Source organism: Pholcus phalangioides, unplaced genomic scaffold (genome assembly GCF_987345545.1).
Source record: "Pholcus phalangioides strain wild (caught in Gottingen) unplaced genomic scaffold, Ppha-v1.0 ptg000017l_1, whole genome shotgun sequence".
Lineage (NCBI taxonomy): Eukaryota > Metazoa > Arthropoda > Arachnida > Araneae > Pholcidae > Pholcus > Pholcus phalangioides.
This window is the reverse complement of record NW_028301610.1, coordinates 10088317-10109818: the sequence shown is the minus strand read 5'-3', so window position 1 is coordinate 10109818 and position 21502 is coordinate 10088317. Positions and strand designations below refer to the sequence as shown.

At 40.8% G+C, this 21502-nt stretch overlaps 1 protein-coding gene across 1 annotated transcript in view; it reads right to left on the bottom strand.

The window, feature by feature from the left end:
- Nucleotides 1-7413: 7413 nt before the first annotated feature.
- The window catches only part of LOC149072353 (homeobox protein six1b-like), a 67917-nt gene continuing 53828 nt past the window's right edge, over nt 7414-21502 (bottom strand). The window contains exon 2 of the mRNA XM_089246633.1: nt 7414-8203. Within this exon, the coding sequence (XP_089102759.1) occupies nt 7702-8203 (502 nt within the window). The 3' untranslated portion in view covers nt 7414-7701. The remainder of the gene's footprint in view (nt 8204-21502) is intronic.

Sequence of the window (21502 nt, the reverse complement as noted above, 5' to 3'; positions counted from 1 at the left end):
GAAACAACCAATAAGCCAATATTAGTTACATTCGCTGGAATGTAACCATCCCGTATTTATGATCCTTATTCCTCGTCATTTTCTCGAACAAATATGGTCAGTCTTTAATTTCATTAACAATAACAATTTCCTGCACAGTCTCTGATTGCATCTTCGCATTTTTATTAGCAAAGGATTCTAAACGTCAAATTTAATTGTAACGACATATCGGTTATAACGACAAAATTTCGAGGGATCGTCGATGTTGTTATAACAGAGTTTGACTGTATATTTATCGAAAAAATTTCGTTTATTATCTAGTCCCTATAAGAGTTTTCTAAAATTTACGAGTTTTCTCTTAAATTTTTACGATCGGAATACAAAGTTTCAGCTTCCCGCTTACGAGAAAATATAACAATCTGAGTCTACTTAAACACAGTTTTGGCGAGTCTTGGGGACATTTTGACGTTTAGTACCGTTACCAGCGACGATGATTGACGTATTTGTGGTATAAAATGGGTCGAAAGGAGTTCCAAGAAATTTCCTACCACGTCAAGTTTCTTTTTAGACAGTCCCTTAACGAGGACTTTTGCGTCGTTTGAGTAGGGAGTCAAATTTTTATGGTACCTCATTTGGAACGAAACTGTTGATTTTGGATACTTGTGGATATAATCTTGGCTCCAGAGGCGCCGAAATGAAGGGAATAGGGGGACACGGAATGAGAATTCAAGCTACACGATGGGTGGTGAAGAGCTTCAGAAGTTCCTACACCGACTTGGGCATTTACAACAGCGGAAGCTTGAGCCTACATTATTCAAATGTAGTGTGTAAAGCGAGACGCGCTTCTTGTGTTCTACGAAAGGCCTGTCAAAAATGCGACACTAGTACAGACACTTATGCACGCATTTACAGATCTTATATGACCTATCCTGGAATATTGTTCGCAAATATGGTGTCCGTACAAAAGTGAAAGACATAAAATTCATCGAAAAAGGTCCAGAAGTCATTCACCAAGCAGCTCTGTGGCCTGCGTCACCATCTATACGAGGAAAGACTGAGAAGGCTGGGTTCCACTCATTGGAATGGCTTCGCCATGAGACCGACTTGAAGTTGTGCTTCAAGCTTGTACACAACTCAATCTACACGGGTCAGTCATCTCCATTCTTTGAAATCATTGCCAGGCCATCACTGAGAAAAAAGACATCCATTACAAATTAAAATTCCAACTGCCATGGGTAATACTAAATTTTATAGCTTCCGATGCAGAGTTGGAAGAGTATGGAACAGATTGCCACCGGATCTCGTGTGTTTATCCACACACACATCACAGATTTTGTCACTCTCTCTCTCTCAGTGCTTCCGATCTTTCATCATTTTTAACATGCTATGCATTTTAGTTCAACATATTGAGTTTTATTGGTGTATACACTCAGTGACCAGAAAAATCAGGAACACCCCTCACTCAAACTTCGACTCGTCCGTGCAGCACGTGTGCTGACGTAATAAACCGGATTTGCTGATAAAAAGCTTTCTCCCGGTCAGAAGCATCAGTAAATGTGGCGATTTGCCTGTTCGTGGGGAAAACAAGAGTTTTAGTGACTTTGAATGTGGCATGATTGTGGGCACCAGAAGGGGTGGTTCCAGTATCTAAGTAGCGTGCCCGAGTGGCATGGTGGTAAGATGCTCGTCTACCATCGTGAAGGTTGTTGTCGGGGTCCCGGGTTCGAACCCAAGGGAGGATATAGATAAGATATTTTCCCTAACGAACTCGAGGCGACCACCGATAGACAGCGCTTTCACTTCCAGCCCATCTCACTAATGGCAGTAAATTGCGATATGGCCAGAGTTGGTTGGTGAAGTAGTAGTATCTAAGAAGCCACTCACCTTCTTGGCTTTTCTCGTACAACAATATCTCGAGTCTTCAAAGAATGGCAGCTAAGCCAAAGAAACTTCGAGCGGAAAGCGGGATAGTGGGTGGAAATTGCTTGTAAACAAAAAAGGTGCCAGATGACGGACACGCATTGTGTGCAGCAACAGGAGAGCTACAACGCAATAAACTGCAGCGCAATACAACTCAGGATCATCGCAAAGCATATCCCTACGCTCTACAAGGCGAATCTTAAAACGAATTGGTTTTAATAGCCGGCGACCACAACAAGAGTCCCTTTGATTTCTCTGAAAAACCGAGAAAAACGGCTTTTGTGGGCTAGAGAACGCCAAACTTGGGCACTTGACGAATGGAAGAAGGTTCGTATTGCTTGGTCTAACGAGTCAAGATTTCTTCTCCATGACGTTGATGGCAGGATCCGTGTGTGGCGCAAGCAGCACGAAGCCATGGATCCGGCATGCCACATGACAACTGTTCAAGCGGGCGGCGGCGAAATCACGTAATGGGGAGCATTTTGCTGGTATACTCTTGGTTCCTTATTTTCATTGGAAACATCCGTCAATGCCAGCACCTACCTCCACATCGTTGCTGACCACGTGAACCCGTTTATGGCCATAACGTTTTCTGATGATGATGGCTATTTCCAGCAGGACAATGCACCCGCCCACGGGGCTGGAATTATCTCAGATTGGTTTGAGAACGCGACCCAGAGTTTCAATTGCTTCAGTGGCCATCTCAACCGAATTGAGTATTTGTGGAACGAGGTTGAAAGGTCTGTCAAAAGCTCCGAAACACCACTTTTTAATCTGAGGGAATTAAGAGCTGCCATTTCGTTAGCATGGGGCTAATATTCCTCCTCAACGATTTCAGCAACTCGCAGAGTCCATGCCTAGAAGAATATCCGCTGTCATCTCAAAGCCGGAGAAGTTCCCACACGATATTAGTGGTGAGTAGCAGGGTGTTCCTAATTTTTTGGCCACTGGGTATATATGCTTATTTTATTATACATTGTTTTTCGGTGTTTTCTCTTTTTTATTTATTTATTTTTCTATCCTATTAAATAGGCGCCATCTCTTTTTATGTATGTTTTTCCTTCTGTTTGCGTCTTTTTATTGTTTTTACTGATATTGCTGCTTTTTCCTTCCAATTTCATCTATTGTTTGTATTGCGCACCTAGTGAATTCAGAGCCCCTTGGTCTTTCACAGGTTTGCATACAAAATAAATGAAAAACAATTAATATGAGAGGTTGAAAGTTGGCAGTTGTCCCGTATGGACGGGACTTGAGCTCGTATGTAGGAGGGGGAGGAGTGCGCTGCGTTGCACTGGCCTCGGCCCCACGGCTCCGATGCCCATGGCCGGAACTAGAGGGGGCAGGGGCACAGAAAGTGGAAGTTTCAAGTGGGGACAAAGAACACCGTTACAAATTTACCGAATTTTAAAGTTGGTGGAGCGGCAAAATAATGCTTGCCCCGGGCGGCAAAAATCCTAGTTGCGGCCCTGAGCTATGCTAGGCTCCTTCTCTGTCTGACGATGTAACAGCATCGTGTCGATAGACTTTGACCAAGGGTGTTCAACCTTTAAGAGAGATCGTGCCCCTTCATTGGTTTGAAAACGTGTCGTGGGCCAGTTGAGTGATATGCAAATATGCCGCATATCACTCTTACGTGATCTGAAAATGCACCGCGGTCACTTAAATGATATGGAAATGTGACTTGGAACGCTTAAGTGATCTGGAACTGTACCGCGGGTAACAAAAGTGATGTGAAACTGCACCGAGGGCCGTTTAAATGCTGTGAAACTGTGCCACAGGTCACTTAAGTGATTTGTTAATACGTCTCGGGTCATTTAAGTCATCTGTAAATGTGCCGCGGGTCATAAAAGTGATGTGGAACTGCACTGAGGGCCGTTTAAATGCTGTGATATTCACAGTAGAAGGATGTCTATACAAGTGGCAGCAGATGTATCATTATTATTCCGTCATATCCACGTGAGAAAGACCAAAAATCGGCATGACGTCATATGTCATCGTAGGCATCACCGTCACGTATGGCTGAGACGTCATATGCCTCGTACCCAGATGACTGGTTAAGTGCATGGAAGTATGTCGCGAATCCCTTACGGATCTGCAAATGTGCCGCGGGTCACAAAAGTGATGTGGAACTGCACCGAGGTCCATTTAAATGCTGTGAAACTGTGCCGCAGGTCACTAAAGTGATGTGGAACTGCACCGAGGGCCACTCGAGTTAACTGTCAATGTGCCGCTTTGTTCATTTTTTACAAAAATTGGTTTGAGGTCACAAGCCACATCAGATGAATCCGAGGGCCACATTTGGCCCGGGGGTCATTGGGTGAGCATGTATAACTTAGACAGTAATAGATAATGAAAGTGAAACCTTGAGTTTTCATAGCTTCAATTCTACTGACCATTAGGTGCTATTGACCTGTATTTAAATGACCACTTACTTCGATACATGTTCCTCATCCACTCAAGTGATCTTATCTGACGCCTCTGTATGGACTTGATACACAGAATTTGCAATGTAATTATCCAATTTTGACTACATATCTACCGAAAAATACCTCCGGACTGATTCTGATTTCGGCATGGGGACATTTGCCCTGGGAGCCTTATAATTTAAACATACTCCCCGATATAATTTTCGAATTATCAATATAAAGAATTAGTTTTAGTTGCATATCAACGGAAAAACATTTCTAAACCCTCTGATTACCATTTGATTAGATTGATAGGCTAGAAATTTTTCTAGGAGCCCCCAAATTTTGACGAAGTCTTAAATTTAAACATTATACAGGGTGCACGTAAAGCAAATTACAGGTGAACCGTTGACTCTAGAGGCATACTTTCAATTAGAAAAAATATCCAAACAACGTGTACATCTCAGAAAAGTCATTCATATTTCAAGGGGTTGTAAAGTTATTAAAATAAAAATATTAACTTTTTGTATGGACACCCTGTCATACAGTTTGCAATTAGAAAGTTGTCCTGTCTCTCTCTCTCTCGAAAAAAAATCACGTTTCCAACTGCAATATTCGCTGGGATATTTGAATTCATAAATCGGAGGAAAGTTGAGAAAGAACAGAATATATTAGGTGGGGACGAAAGTTCTTGCCAGAAATATAGTGTTTGGGAAAAAAAGGATAAAAAATAGCAAGAAATATATTTTCGGAAGGAAGTCATACAAGATTATGCCGCGGTGATTCCAGTAGACAGACAATATAATTTTCTTAATGTGTCAGAGTCCGTCTGGTGACCGTTTTTGCCCTGGCACCGGGCAATTTCCAGCTGGATTGTCGAGGGGAATGTCCATATTCGAAACGGTATCCTACTCTTGTTCTGGCACTTACAGTGGACTCTCCTAAGACGGAATTTATCGCGGTTGCAGCCCTCAAAGCACGAATTTTGGATTTTTCAAAAGACATTTTACACGTCCCGTATTGCACCTAAAAGTTGCAAACAACGAATAAAATCTTGCGTACTACTAGAACACACTTTAAAGTTTCCAAAACGATCGGGATTACGTAAATCAGACTGTAAACACGACTAAAAACCGAAACACACTACACCAACGTAACGTGATTCCGCGTCATATCAGAGACGTTGTGAATTTTGACGTCGCAGAATTTCCACGAATCAGAAGTCACAACGTTTTTGACGTGATGCCACGTCAGTGTGATGTGTTTCAGCCTTACTGCAGCTCGTCTCTGACGCTACCTACAATTTCTGGCAAGAACTTTGTTCCCCCACCTAATATGAAGCCCAACGGAGAACGAAAAACATCAACAGAAAAACATCTCTCTAGAACCAGTGTTTCTCAACCACCGGGCCCTGGCATCATTCATACCGGGCCGCGAGTGATTGGCGGTTTCGTTTTTCCCTTTCATTTCCCGTTAGTCGTATGTTTGATCGGGCCGCGGGCTTCCAAAGGTTGAGAATCACTGCTCTAGACTGATACTGATTTCCATATGGATAAAAACTAAACATTTCCCCATTTTAGCCGGCCTCCAGTAAATTTGAAATTGTTCCAGGGACGCCCAAATTTCTGAGGAGTCTCAAATTTAAACATTTTACTTACTAACATAACTCCCGAATTATCAATATAAAGAATCCATTTCAGCTGTATATCGATAGAAAACATCCTAGACTGTTACTAATTTCCACATGGGCAGGTTAGAAATTTTCTTAGGGGCCCCCAAATTTCTGAGGTATTAAATTCAAACATTATAAACTGATTAATATTTTATATAACCAATAAATATTTACACCATTGGCAGAATTATCGATAAAAAGAAACCATTTTGGCTACATATATCAACAGGAAAACATCTGGAGAATGATACTGATTTTTTGACATGGATAAACTAAAATTTTTCCAGGGGCCCCCCCTAATTTATGAAGTCTTAGATTCAAGCATTGCATACTTATACTCATTAGCATAACTTCCGAATTATCGATATAAATAATTAATTTTAGTTACATATCAACAGAAAAACATCACCAGACTCACACCAATTTCAATATAGGTAAATTTAAAAAAAATCATTTTAGACGGCTTCTAGTAAATTATAAATTTTCCCAGGCGCACCTAAATTTCTGGAGTTTTAAATTTAAACATTATATATATATATATACTAACATAACTCGCGAGGCCGAATTATCATTATTAAAAATTCATTTTGGCTAAATATCAACCGTAAAAAAATCTCCAGACTGATACTGATTGCAGCATAGGCAATTTGTAAATTTTTCTAGGGGCCCCCCAAATTCTAAGCATTATACATTTCTTAAATGCAACAGCTTTGGTCGTTATCGTAGGTCCATAATGCCTACTTTAATCAGGGCCCTACCACCAGAAACCAATACATTTGTTACAGATTCCGCTCCGGTCATTTACTTCTCGACTAGACTCTAATTACGGCAATAGTGACCATTACTGACCGATTATAACCATATAATACAGTACCTAAAAACAATTTTTGTTCAAAAATACATTTATCTGAATTTATATCCGTCAACGCGTGCAATAATCGGAATTAAAACAAGATTTATCGTCCCAAAAACCGAATCAATGCACAAAATGCATATAATGTCCGGGAAGGGGTCTCCAGACCCTGAATAAATTGTGAAATGACCACACAAAAGACTACAGTGAATTTATTTTATATATAGATTTATATATTATATATATGTACTACTAATAGAAGGGGAGGGAGTGAAAGTCCTTATGGTATATATAATATATATGTATATGTATTTATATATAATATGTATATGTACGGATGACATTTTATAAATAGAAGTCGGGCACGAAATACAATTTGAATCAAAATGTGATGTCCAGTGATGTCCATTTACGTGTCTTGCTATCGCCTCTTTGCGAACAGATCAGGCAACAGCCATTTATTTTTCCGTGTGGTGTGATTGACAAGATATTCTAACTATGGATTATTATTACACGACATATCTTCGAAGTAAAAGGATTTAGAAGAAGAAACAATGTTTTGTCCATTTCTGGTCAATGGTCAATTTTGTTTGTTTGTTTTTTTGTCAGTAGCAGTTGGATGGAAAATGTGAGTGGTCGGCGTATTTTTGTATCATGAAACCATGTTGAGCGGCGGAATCACTAACAAAGACCGGATTCCTATAAGTGTAAAGAACACCACTGTTAGTCATGACACATACCGGAGAAGAGGCCTTGACGTCCTGGCATAGACCGTAGCCACTGGTCAAGCCGCCGCCGCCGCCACCACCGCCGCTGTTATTGTTGTCCGTCGTGCTGTTGCTGCTGCTGTTCACCGAAGCGTTAGCTTGTTGTCATAAGGACTGATAGTCCGGGTTGAGTCCCAGGGTTAGTTCACTCAGGTGGTGTTGCATCAGCGGGTTGCCTATCGATGGTAAGTCTAGGTGGTTCAAGCGGAATCCCGCGGCGGCGGCCGCCGCCAGGGCCGACGACGACGGCGGAGCGTGGTGGCCCGCCGCGTGCCCCCCCGACAGGACGGCAGCCATCGACGGCGGCGGTGGTGCCCCCGCTCCAAAGTTGGCCGCCGCGGCCGCCGCTGCTGCAGCTGCTGCGGCGGCGGCTGTGACGGCTCCTGGTACGATGGTCCCAGTGGTTCCGGACACGGGTGACGTCGTCTTGAGATCGTTGAACATGCCGTTTGAACTGCTGTCACTGGCACCGGGAGTGTCCGAATCGAGGTGGACGTGGTGTGAATGTCCATCTGAGTTGCGTCGGTCATTCTTATCGGGACTGCTCAGGTCGTGTTTACCACCTCCCGACGTCGAATTCGGCGTTTTCGGTTTCTCGTTCGGATCCCTAAAAAGAAACAAAAAAAAAACAAATTTTATTCGTTGAAAATAAATTTAATTTTCAATTTATAGAAAAGAAAATTAAATTTTTCATTTTCTGTATAGTTTACGCAATAAATTTTATAATTTAAAATCACAAAATAAATTTTGTAATTGAGTATTTACGAAAGTACTACGAGAACCAATCATCACACCGCATCTTATTACAGTAAAACCTCTCTTTTGCGGACACCGACGGGACAAAAAAAAAATCGTCCGTAAAAGAGGGGTGATCGTTAATCAGGGGTTTGAAATGCATAATTTTACTGCATAAGGAGAAATTGTTATTTGGCCGTAAAAAAAGGGTCTAACCGCATCAGAGGGATTTTACTGTAAAAGACGCGGCATCTTAACGGGTGGGAGCCTAGGGCTCAAAATAGAGCAGTGACCCTTAAATCATGAAAGATTTTATTCATATATTCACGATTTTTTATTCCTCATTTCAATACTTTGATTGATTTTGTTACAATTCAGTTTAAAGTTTTACCAAAATTATAGAAGGGGTCGCAAAAATGTTTAGCGAAGGGCCTCCAGAACCCGTTAGGACGGCCCTGGCCCCTCTACCAAATCATATAATTTTCCCTCAAAATAAAATCTCCCGAAGAAGACCCTTCCTTTTAAAATTGAAATACATGATTACGTACAGTAGCCTAGGCAGAGGCGCAATGTGTGGCCGCCTGTGGGCTACACAAAATTTGCCGCCCTTCTCCCATTCTAGTGGAGTTTTCTTGACTGCTCTTTCCTCGAACTCGCCATCCTGTGCTACGAGAACCTGCTTTCACTCTTTTTGGTCACTCCCACGTTCACACACTCTCTAAGTTACTCTTTTAGTCATTTGCATGCTTGCACGCTGCTTTATTCACTCTCGTGATTGCACACTGTTTTGGTCAATCACATACTTGTACACGCTCTAGGTCACTCTTTTGGTCGCTGTGTGACATGGTTTCTTGCTTTGTAGATACCTCTTTTGATCATTTACTTGTTTACACATGCTCTAGATCAACATTTTCAAGCCCGTGGTCCGGTTTCATTCATTTTTGTGAGTCGGAAGGCCCGGTCAAACACACACGACCAACGGAAAATGAATGAGGAAAAATGAAACGGCTAATCACTCGCGGCCCGGTACGAATGATATCGGGGCCCGGCGGTTGAGAAACACTGCTCTAGATCACTGTTTTGGTCATCCACGTGCTTTCATACGTTCTAGATCACTCACTGACCTGGTCCCTCGCTCTGTAGGCCACTCTCTTAGTCACTCACTCACCTAGTCTCTTACTGTTTCGGCAGAGGTGGATTTATTTAGGGTTATACAAATTTTGCCACCCTTCTCCTCCCATTCTACTAGTTTTCTTGGCCACTCATTCCTCAAATTCGCCGCCCCTCTGATATTGCCGCCCTGGGCTATAACCCGCTAAAAGCCTTGCCCCCGTAAATATGATACTGAGCATAGGCCCACTACATAATCTAAAGATTGCGTTACATATTAAACTTATTGAAAAGCAGATCCACACAAGAGAGAGGACACAAGGGGGAGGGACTGATGCTCGATTCTATATACATTTCTTTAATTTTCTACATTGTAAAGTGTAAGAAACCACTTCATAGTGTGAGAAAATCAATGTAAGGGGAAAGAGTGAAGAAGCATGCATTTAGATCTAGACAAAAATCCATTAAAATATAGTAGAAGTCCGCTATAACGCCAGCTCCCAATCACGGGAAAAATTGTCGTTATAACGGACTCCTCATTATAAGCGAATGTTTTTGCACCATTGGCTCTGACAATCACCTGCAAATCACTCGTTACATCGAGATTCTCGTTATAAGCCACACTAGTTACAACGGACTTTTAGTGTACATCAAGGTTCTGACTGTTTTCCAACCGATATCTCGCGGAACCCCGGGGTCCCACAAGAACATTTTCTGGGATTCAGTGGCATCAAATGTTGCAGAGTTTTCAATTTTTCATTGTTATTGCAAACAAAGCCACGTAACCATAAAAAAGAAAAATTATTGAAAACTAGCGTAGAGTAGATGCTTTTGAACCTTCCAACAACTTTTTTGATGTGCAAAATTTTTATCAATAAAAATATTCATCATTCAGTTAGAATAAAAATTACCAATTCTGCTTGCAGAATACCTGTATTATCGTCACGGACCACCTCGGGTCCGCTGACCATAGGTTGAGAAACGATGATTTGGAACATTTAGAAGACACTGTGATATGATAGTCTAGAATTTTCAAAAGAAATGCATGATAGTCAACGATTTTCTCGAGAAACTTATGGTTATCAAAGATATGCGCAAGAAACTGATTATAGTTAAGGATTTTCTCAAGAAACCGAATATCATCAAGTAGGTATTTAAAAGACACTGATGTGGTCAAGTAATCAGAGGAAATAAACGATGATCACGGGTTTTTCTAAGAAACTGATCATGATTAATGATTTTCGGAAGAAACTCGTGATAAAAAAGTAAAGATTTTCAAAATAAACTGACGATGGTCAAAAATCCAGAGGAAATGGATGTTAATCCGGATTCTGAAAGAACTGATAACGGTTGAGGATTCTAAAGGAATTGATAATAGTCGGAGATTCTTAGAAAACTGATAATGGTCGAGAATTCAAAATGGAACTGATCACGATCAAGGATTTTATGGAACCGATAACAATTGAGGATTCTTAGGTAACTGACAAATCCGTTAAGGATTCTAACGGAACTGATAATGTTCGAGAACCCTCAGGGAACTAACTGATAACGGTAGAGGATTTTGATGGAACTGATCAAGAGAGGATTCTAAGGGAATTGATAATGGTCAAGGATTCTAACAGAACGGATAACGGTCGAGAATTCTGAAAGAGCTAATAACGATCGATGATTCTATGGAACTGATTAAGGATTCTAAGGCAACTGATAATGTTCGAGGATTCTTAGGGAGCTGATGATGGAGATTAAACTGATGATGGGGGGAAAATTGGTCATTATCCAGATTCTAAGGAAATTTGTGATGATCACGCTTTCGAGGAAACGGATGATAGCCAAGCACTCACAAGAAATTGAAGATGGTTTAAGAACACAGAACCTTAGGGTTCCACAATTTTTTTGTATTCAGTGGCATCAAAAAGCTGTAGAAATTTTTGTGTTATTTATTGTTGTTCCATGGAAGTCTTGTAACGCTAAAAAACCATTATATCAGAGATTTGGTAATTTTCCACCATCCACCCAATCTCCAAGAAACTTCACAAACACCTAACAAACATTGAAAAATTGATCATTCCACAAAGCTAACCTATTACCATCAACCAACATCTCTTGCTAACTCGAAAATAAAGACACCAAAAAAACTAAAACCAGATTCCTTAACCACTTTCCAAAGCTAACTCAGCGGAACGATATGTCTTAAGATATCATCACCATTAACTTACTCAAAGTAAGAGAAAAGGTAAAAAACGGGACTTTTTTACCCCCCCCCCTCCCCACACACGCACACACAAAACCTCTTAAAATAAAAAACACTCGCACATACACATACGTCTGTCTCCTAGATTTACAACGAGTAAGTAATTGCCTCCAAACGTCCTAATTTTGAAACACTGTTCAGTGCATACCGTCAGCACCTTCTTAGAAAACTGATAATGATCGAGGAATCTTATAGGGAGCTGATAGTAGTTAAGGATTAAAAGGGAACTGATAATAGAGTTAAGGATTATAAAAGGGAACTGATAATAGTAAGGATCAAAAGGGAACTGATAATAGTAAGGATCAAAAGGGAACTGATAATAGTAAGGATCAAAAGGGAACTGATAATAGTAAGGATCAAAAGGGAACTGATAATAGTAAGGATCAAAAGGGAACTGATAATAGTAAGGATCAAAAGGGAAATGACATAACGTTTGAGGAAACTGGTAGTGGTAAAGCATTTCGATGGAACTGATCGAGGATTCTGATAGATTCTATCGAGGAACTGATAACGGTTGAGAATTCTCAGAGGATTGGTAATGGTCGAGGATTCTGAAGGAACGGATAATGGTTGAGGATTCTAAAGGAACTGGTAATGGTTAAATATTCTAAGGGAGCTGATAATAGTCGGGGAATATGATAAAACTGATGATGGTTGAAAATTTTCAGGAAATTGGTGATTGTCAGGATTCTAAGGAAATTGGTGATTGTCAGGATTCTAAGGAAATTGGTGATTGTCAGGATTCTAAGGAAATTGGTGATTGTCAGGATTCTAAGGAAATTGGTGATTGTCAGAATACTAAGAAAATTTGTGGTGATCACGTTTCTGAGAAAATTGATGACAGTCAAGCACTCACAGGAAACTGAAGATGATTAAGCACTCAAAACCTTAGAGTTCCACGATTTCTTTGGATTCAGTAGCATCAAAAAGCTGTAGAAGTGTTTTGATGTGCTATTGATCATTGTTCCATGGAACAATCTCGTCACCTAATAGACATTGAAAAATCGATCATTCCACGAAACCAACCTATAACCATCAACCAACCTCTCCCGCTAACTTGGAAATAAAGACACAAGACATCCAAAAAAAAAAAAACCAGATTCCTTCGCCACTTTCCAAAGCTAACTCAGCGGAACGTAGATATGTCTTAAGATACCATCGCCACTAACTTACTCAAAGTAAGAGAGAGAAAAGGTAAAAAATTAAAAAAAAACACGAAAAAAAACGGGACTTTTTTACCCAAAACCTCTTAAAAAAAAACAAAAAAAAACCCTCGCACACATACGTCTGTCTCGTAGATTTACAACGAGTAAGTAATTGCATCCAAACGTCTTAATTTTGCAACACTGTTCAGTGCATATCGTCAGCACCTTCTTCTTCTTCGTCTCTCTTGGCTCTCTCTCACTCCACAATGGTGCAAAAAAAAAAAATAATAAGATGGAGTCGTCAAGAAAGAGAGAGTATGTGTGTTTTACGCCCCGGTGACACTTCCTCAGCATTAACGCTAACGAACAAAGAAGGCATAGTTCTCCAAAGGAACACAGAGGTACCAAACCAAAGAGAAAATAAGACTTATATAAGAGACCATTACCACTACTGTGTCCTACCCCCGGACATCTGTCAAGCAATTCCCAACGTCTCTTGCCAGAAGAAGTCTAAATGACACGCCATATACACAAACACACACCACGGGCTTCTGAGACTAGTCTTAAAAGACACTGTGTCTTAGTGTGTGTGTCTTATATGAGAAGCTCCGAAAGCACAGAATCTTCTCCTTAATTGCATGCGGTAGATGGGGTAAAGGACGGGCATTTTCAACAGCCGGTTTTCTCAAGCGACACACAAAAGCTGTTTCGACATTCTTAAAAGAAAAAAGATGAGGAATGAGTAAATGAGAGGTTTTATTTTATTTTATTTTTGTGTGTGTGTGTGTGTGTGTGTGTATAAACGAGCGGATATTTTGGAAACTTGAAACTCTTCCAAGTCAGGGGCGAAAACGATATCACACACACACACACACACACATACACAACGCTAGTGACTGACGAAGAAGCTATTTATGTGTTAAAGGAATATAAGCACCTAAAAAAAAAAAAAAAAATTGACTTTTTGGCGTTTTTATTCTTAAAAATAAAGCGAGAAATCTTCGGAACGACGGCTTTCTTGAAAAGGGGATGTGAGAATATATATATTTTTGGTTTTTTTTTTTAAATATATTTATTTTAAAGTCTGTTGCCGGTGTTTTTTTCTCGGATGTATTTGCTCCCGCTACTGATTCTGTAGTTTTCCGAGTTTGTGGACGTGTAAAAAGAAATTAAAACGCGATTATTATTCCGAAAAGTATTTCGAAATTGCGTTTCCTTAGTGATTTGTACGTATCGCGCGATTTGTCGTTTATTCACGGTTCCCAAGAATAGTTCGTAATGAAGGAAACTTTAGACGCTCTTCTCTTATGGTGACGGCAAGGGATTGCACTCGTCTACTTTGTGACGTGAGAAAGAAATTAGCACATATGACGGGTAATATTATAAAAATCAGTTCCCAATTGCGTTTCCTTAGTGCAGCGGTTCCTTTTTGACTCGCGGAGCCAGCCCTATCCAGTATATAATTTTTATGGCGAAGCCCTGTTTGACTCGAGGAGCCCTTTTTTGTACATAATTTTTAGGGCAGAGAACCTGTAGGCCTCTTTTATTTATTTATCTATAAAATTTACTGATTTATTTTATTTTCCCGCGGAGCCCCTGGGAGGTGCATACGGAGCCGGTTGAGAACCCCTGCCTTAGTGATTTGTACGAGTATTTGGATTAACACTAAGTATCGCCCGATTTATTGTTTATTCACGGTTCTCGAAAATAGTAATTTAAATGAAAGTTAAGACACTCCTTTATGGTGACAGCCCGGGAGCATGGCCCACACAAGGGGTGGGCTGACAAGGCTCCAGCCCTGGGGACCGGGACGATTTTCACAATTTTTTTTTTTGCTTTTTCACGTTATAAATTCATTATAAAGGGGCCCGTGAAAGTCTGGTCGGTTGGCCCGCAAAAGATCCCATCCTAGGGGCCCTGCTCCAGGATGTGGGGGGCCGTGCCCGGAAGTGCGCTTCAACCATTTTGTGACGTGTAAAAGAAATTAATACATACGACAGGTATTACTCTGAAAACCATTTCGAAATGTCGTTTCCTTAGCAGTGATTTATACATTACCCATTTGAATAGATTATGCGTGTGTATCACCCGATTTATTATTCACTCACGGCTCCCAAGAGAGTTTCGTAATAAAAGGAAAGTTGAGACACTTCTCTAAGGTGACAGCCTGGGATTGCGCTCATTCATTTTGTGACGTGTTAACGAAATTGAAGCATTCGACGGATGATATTCTGAAAAGCATTTCGAAATTTCATTTCCTTAGCCGGGATTTGTATATTAGCTTATTAGAATTAATGCTACACATTGGCAGTCTCGTACTATGGGTGGGCGGGTGGGCGTGTTAACGGGCTGGCGCTTAGAGGGCTATAGCCCAGGGCGGCAAGTTCAGAGGGGCAGAAAATTTAAGGAGTGATTGGCCAAGAAAATTAGTAGAATGGGACGGCAAAATTTGTATAACAATGAATAAATCCGTCTCTTATTCAGACAGCTAGAAGCTAGGTCAGTGAGTGACCAAAAAAGTGCCTTAGAGTTTTCAAGCACGTGAGTGAGCAAAAGAGTGACTTAGAGCGTGAGCAAGCATGTGAGTGAAAAGAGTGACCTAAAGACCGAGGGACCAGGTCTGTGAATGACCAAGAGCGCATGCAAGAATGTGAATGGCATAGAAATTTCGTAAAAAAATCTCAAAAGTAGTTGGCAATTAAAGGAAAGTTTAGACCAGTGATTCCCAACGTGAGTGTTAACGTCCCCTGGGGGGCGATGGAATGTTCCAGGGGGGCAGTAGAAGATACGGGTATAACATAGGATCCTATGGGTTAGATTGCGTTGGGGGGCGCTGGAAAAAAAAAATTTCTGAAGAAGGGGGCGATGGGACAAAAAAGGTTGGGAAACTATGGTTTAGAACAGTGTTTCCCAAAGTGGGCGATGGAAAGGTCCAAGGGGGCGATAGAAACTACGGGTATAACATAGGATCCTATGAGTTCGCTTGAGTTGAGTTGGGGGGCGATGAGAGAAAAATTTCTCTGAAGAAGGGGGGACGATGGAACAAAAAGTTTGGGAAACTATGGTTTAGACACTAAAATCTATGGTGACAGCAAAGGATTGCGCTCGTGTACTCAGGGCCATCTTAAGAACATCATGGCTTCCGGGCCAAGTGATTGTTGTAAGGCTCTACGTAGCAAATTATTGAAAATTTCAACCGGTTCTCATTTTTGTGAGACCTCCGGGCCGTGCCCGGGTGAGCCCATGCATTAAGACGGTACTGCGTGTACTTTGTGACGTGTAAAAGAAATTGAAGCATTCAACGGGTAATATTCTGAACACCATTTCGAAATTTTTGTTTCCTTAGTGATCTGTACATTAGCAAAATGAATTAAACTACATATCGCCCGGATTTGTCATTTATTCACGGCTCCCAAGAATAGTTCGTAAAGAAGTAAAGTTTAAGCACACACTCCTCTATGGTGACAGTCCGGGAGTGCGCTCATCCACTTTATGACGTGTGAAAGAAAATAAAACATACGACGCGGGTAATTATTCTGAAAAAAGTTTTGAAATTTCGTTTCCTTAGTGATTTGTACATTAGCGTACATTAGTGATTTGGATTAATACACTACGTATCGCCCGATTTATGATTCATTTACGACTTGCAAGAACAGTTAGCTAAAATTAAAGGAAAGTTTAGACACTAATCTATCGTGACAGCCCAGGACCAAGGCCGTCTCAAGCGCATCATAAGTCCCTGGGCCTAGTGATTTTTCTGAGGCCCTACCTGGCAAATTCCTGAAAAAGTCAACACTTCTCATTTTTCTGAGGCCCCCCTCTTCTCTTGAGGCCCCCTGGCCATGCCCGGGTGGGCCCATGCATCAAGACGGCACTGCCCAGGACTGCGCTAATACACGCTGTGTGGCGCGTAAAAGAAATCAAAACGTCCGACCGGGCCATAATATTCTGTAAAATATTGAAAAATTGCATTGCTTTCGAAATTGCATTTCCTTAGACCAGTGATTCCCAGCGTGAGTGTTAACGCCCCCTGGGGGGCGATGGAATGTTCCAGGGGGGGGGGGCAGTAGAAGATACGAGTATAACATAGGATCCTATGGGTTAGATTGCGTTGGGGGGCGCTGGAAGAAAAAAATTTCTGAAGAAGGGGGCGATGGGACAAAAAAGGTTGGGAAACTATGGTTGGTGATTTGAACATTATTTGCTTTAATTAATGTTAGGTACCGCCCGATTTATCGTTTATTAATGGCTCTGTAAAGTGAATGGTTATAAAGTTTAGACCATATATGCTCAACCCATGGCACGCTTGCCAAGTGTGGCCCCCCATCTGATGTGGCCCGTGACTTCAAACTCAATTTTTAAAAAATGAACTAAGTGGCACATTTCCATATACTTGAGTTACACTCAGCCCTTGCCCAGATCACTCGAGTGACCCGCAGTACATTTACAGATCACTCAAGCGGCACGCAGCACATTTATAGATCACTTCAGTGACTTGTGGCAGACTTCCGGAGTAGCCTACTTCAGCGGCCCACGGTGCAAGTCCACATCACTTTGGTTACTAGCGGCTCAGAATCACACAAGAGACTTGTGACACGTTTCCAGGTCACTTAAGTGACCCGCGGCACGTTTTCAAACCAATGAAGTCCCCCCCCTCCCCTCTCCTAAAGGTTGAGAACCCTCGGTTTAGGCACTACTCCACGGTGACAGAGATTACGCTCATCCAAACACGTGCAACTCGATTACGAGAACGATTTTTGATTGTCTGTGAGCTCTGGTAGATTTTTTTGTGCATGTTCCCTATCGTCCATATTTGATTGATATATGTTACAGAGATTTTCTTTTCCTTAATGTTAGGCTATATGGTGAGACATGATCCAGCTGTTTTGGGTATCGGATGTCCAGCTAGACGTTGGAGTTTTTCTGTTGCAATGACACCAGTTATATTAAGAAATGGTTTTATTGGTGTATCAACAACTGACTGTAGTGGGGGATTACAGATAAAGATAGCGTTATTTTATGGTCATTGAACAAGATTTTATGACTTTTCAGTTTTTTTGGGAAGGTCTCGATATTTCTCTACGGCAGTGGTCCTCAAACTTTTGTCATCCGCCCCATTGTCTAATTTATGGTTCATCTACAGCTCCCCAGAATAGTTTTGCGGTAGATATTTTCCCATATATATAGAAGAACCATTTCAAAGCATACATAGACACACAAATCAATATCTCCAGCTCGCAGTAACGCCCCGGACAAAGGTTGGCGATGCTCTTAGGAGCCGCGACGCACACTTTGAGAAACACTGCTATATGGTGATGGGTATGTACGATGCTTATACTGTACTTTAATTTCAGAGTCTACCAGGATTAAAATTAGGGGAATCTCATGAAAATAAATAAATCTGTGTGAGTTTAAATTACCACACACACACATTCCGATATCTTTTTATAGCCTTCTAAAAATTCCAAACTTATTTATTTATTTATTTATCAATGAACTCTAAGGAGATTCAACCTAAGCTGTGACATGAAGATTAAATGTTATTCAGATCAGTCAATTTCTCAAAGAAATGATGGATTCAGAGGAGATAGATGTTAGTTATAGGATTTTCTAAGGGAATTGGTAATGTGGTCGAGGATAATATAGGAACTGATATAGGATAATATAGGAATTGTCGAGGATCATAAGGGAACTGATAATGGTCGAGGATCATAAGGGAACGCTGAGGATTCTGATTTCACTAATAATGATCGGGGATTCTAAGGAAAATGATAATAATAATTCTGAGGAATTGATAATGGTCGAGAATCCTGAGGGAAATGTTAAAGGCAAAGGATTCTGAGGGAACTGATGATGGTTGAAAATTCTGAGGAAATTGGTGATAGTCATTGCTGAGAGGAAATTGGTGATGATCACATCTCCCTGAGGAAATTGGTGATGATCACATCTCCCTGAGGAAATTGGTGATGATCACATCTACCTGAGGAAGCTGATAATGCTCAATTACTCAAAACCTTCATCCATCTATCAAAAATTTACATTGAAATAGTTATATTGAGCACGAAACATAGAAAAATCGTTGATGTAAAAAATTTCTCAAAACTGACACTAGTCCAACTGATCATAGACTCAAATTCAACGTCGTGGGCAGTAATTGTGCCATCGACACAGCTATTAGTAGGGTGACCTTTTTCTGAATCGCAGAGATTGGTTTCGTATGGATTCGTTAAGACCTAGGCTACGGATTGTAGGGTATCCAAACGAGAAGATTGATTTTCACAAATAGAGTATCATTTGCTTTATGAGAACAAGACCTAACCACAGAAACTATTAAAATTTGTTTTTGTGGTGCATTTCCCGAGTTATAAGTGTGTTAATTTCGACCGATTTTCGTGATGGTGCACTCATTTCAGAGTTAGCAATCGGTTATATAAGGTACGGAATCGGAAATTTTAACTGTAAAAAGTCAAGATGTAACTCTTGACACGCACAAAGATAAAATGTCCCTTTTAGTTGTTCCATCAAATCTATTTTCTTTCAAAGAAGAGAGATTCCGTGACGAGAACGTATCCATACGCCACTTCGAAGGTTTTAACAACTGGCTGTTGCGAAGATATATTTCGGAAAGAGAGAAAATTCAACTGCCTCTGCGGGGAATCGAACCCACGTTCATTGGCCTGAGTCTGGTCCGGCCGTCCATGTACGGTCCCTTTCAGTGCACACGAGCTCCAAGGAAAGATTGAGAGATTCTGTGCCTCTGTAGTCTAGGGCGTTCACCCGGAAAGTGAAAGGACGTGGGTTCGATTCCCCGCAGAGGCAGTTGAATTTTCTCTCTTTCCGAAATATATCTTCGCAACAGCCAGTTGTTAAAACCTTCGTATGGTAGCGGAGAGTGACGTCATCCTTGCATACGCCACTTGTTCGTCATTTTAAAAACTTAAAACATCGATAGTAGCTCAAATCGTCAATAGACGATTCTGCTTCTTTGTTTAACTTTTGTTTTGTGTTTACTGTTTTTTTCGCTACCTTTTTAACCGCTCATGGCCTAAGTTCTATCGATCATTGGCAATTGCCGAAAGAGCCTGGGCCGTGTACTGTTCAAAAAGTAAAAAAACATAGATAATTTAGACAATTTAGCTGCCTGCGAGAGCATTATAAGCATTAGAGACTTATTCATGTCAGAAAAATTACTCTAAAATCATCCACAACGACCATCCATCCCATCGTGCTTAACCATCTCGACAAGTAAGAAGTTTATTATTACTAAAAAAAAAACGTGAAAACCACTCTTTGCTCAAAATAAATCGCAAGTTGAAAACGTCAGTTAAGTTTATAAAGCGGGACGTTAAACGAGAGAAAGGATAGGATTGGACTCAGATTATGATGTTGGTACCAACCAACTCCACGTGAAAGAATCAAAGACAAACAAGCATCATAATAATAATAATAATAATTTGCCAGTCGTCGGCAAGAAATCCTGTGCCAACTTTTAAGATCGGGTTCGTTCTTTGAAGTAGCAGCGACCGTTTTCAACCGCTAAGTCATTAAGTACCATAAACATTAAGGTGTCAACTGCACTTGGCAAAAAGAAAACAAAAAAAGTTCTTGCGGAGCTTTTTCTTCCACGCGTGTGTTTTGCCTTAGTTATTTATTTTTCCTTAAGGAATCCTCCATTTGCTTTGCCATGGATGCGTATCTATGTTTCTTTTATCCGTAACCCGCGTATACCTCTCTCTGTCTTGGAAAAACGACTCACCATTAGACAATGTTAAAACCTCCGGTGACTGAAGAAGACAATGGAGAAGAGATAAAAGAAACCTAAGACAGAGACACAAGAAATGTGTGTGTGTTCAATCTCGTTGGGATGTCTTGATGCATCCTCGTGTGCTAATACGTCTTCCATTATGTATATCATACTCTTCTTACACTATCTTTATCTCAAAGTAATCTTGGAACACCTCGACATCTTGGAAGATTGCACAATACTCATTGGTTTTAAATAACTCACGTTTCCTCGTATAGGAAACGAAATCACTCACTTAATTTTCGAATAAAGTTACAATGTTGCACTTGTTTCGGGATCCATTTTTGTTGTTTTTGCCACACTGCACGTCTGCAGATCGTAGGGTTAATAGATTCGAAAACTGAGAAAAGAGGACGCTTGCGCACGCACCCATGATAGCGTCACTTTTCTCAACTTCCACAGATGGCGCCACTATACTAACTAAAACCCGCCGCCATCACTTTTTCAACTCAACCAATGAGTTGTTCACACAATTTGGCCAGTTTTATTACTTTTCCTGGAGCAAAGGCGTTTTCTTTTTCTACCCTCAGAAGATTTTTTGTTTTGGGAGCGTTCCTTTTCGTTATAGGAATCAACGTTGAGCGTTGTTTGCATTTTATGTTCTTTATTTGTGAATGAAAGAGGTAACATACCCCGTCCCTTCCCACTTCAGGATAGTTGTTGGTGAGCAAACAATGGTATTCCTGAAATGAATGTAGGCGTTTTGTTGTTCCAGAGTTGTTTTTTGAACTGTTTTTTCATATTATCCTGGAGCAAGCTGGACTGTGGTTCAGATAGCATCTGCCCTGGTTGGAGGATTGGGTTCTTGTGTCTTCGTCTTGGAATTTTGACGATGATTTGGTCAAAGATAGAAATGTGTGG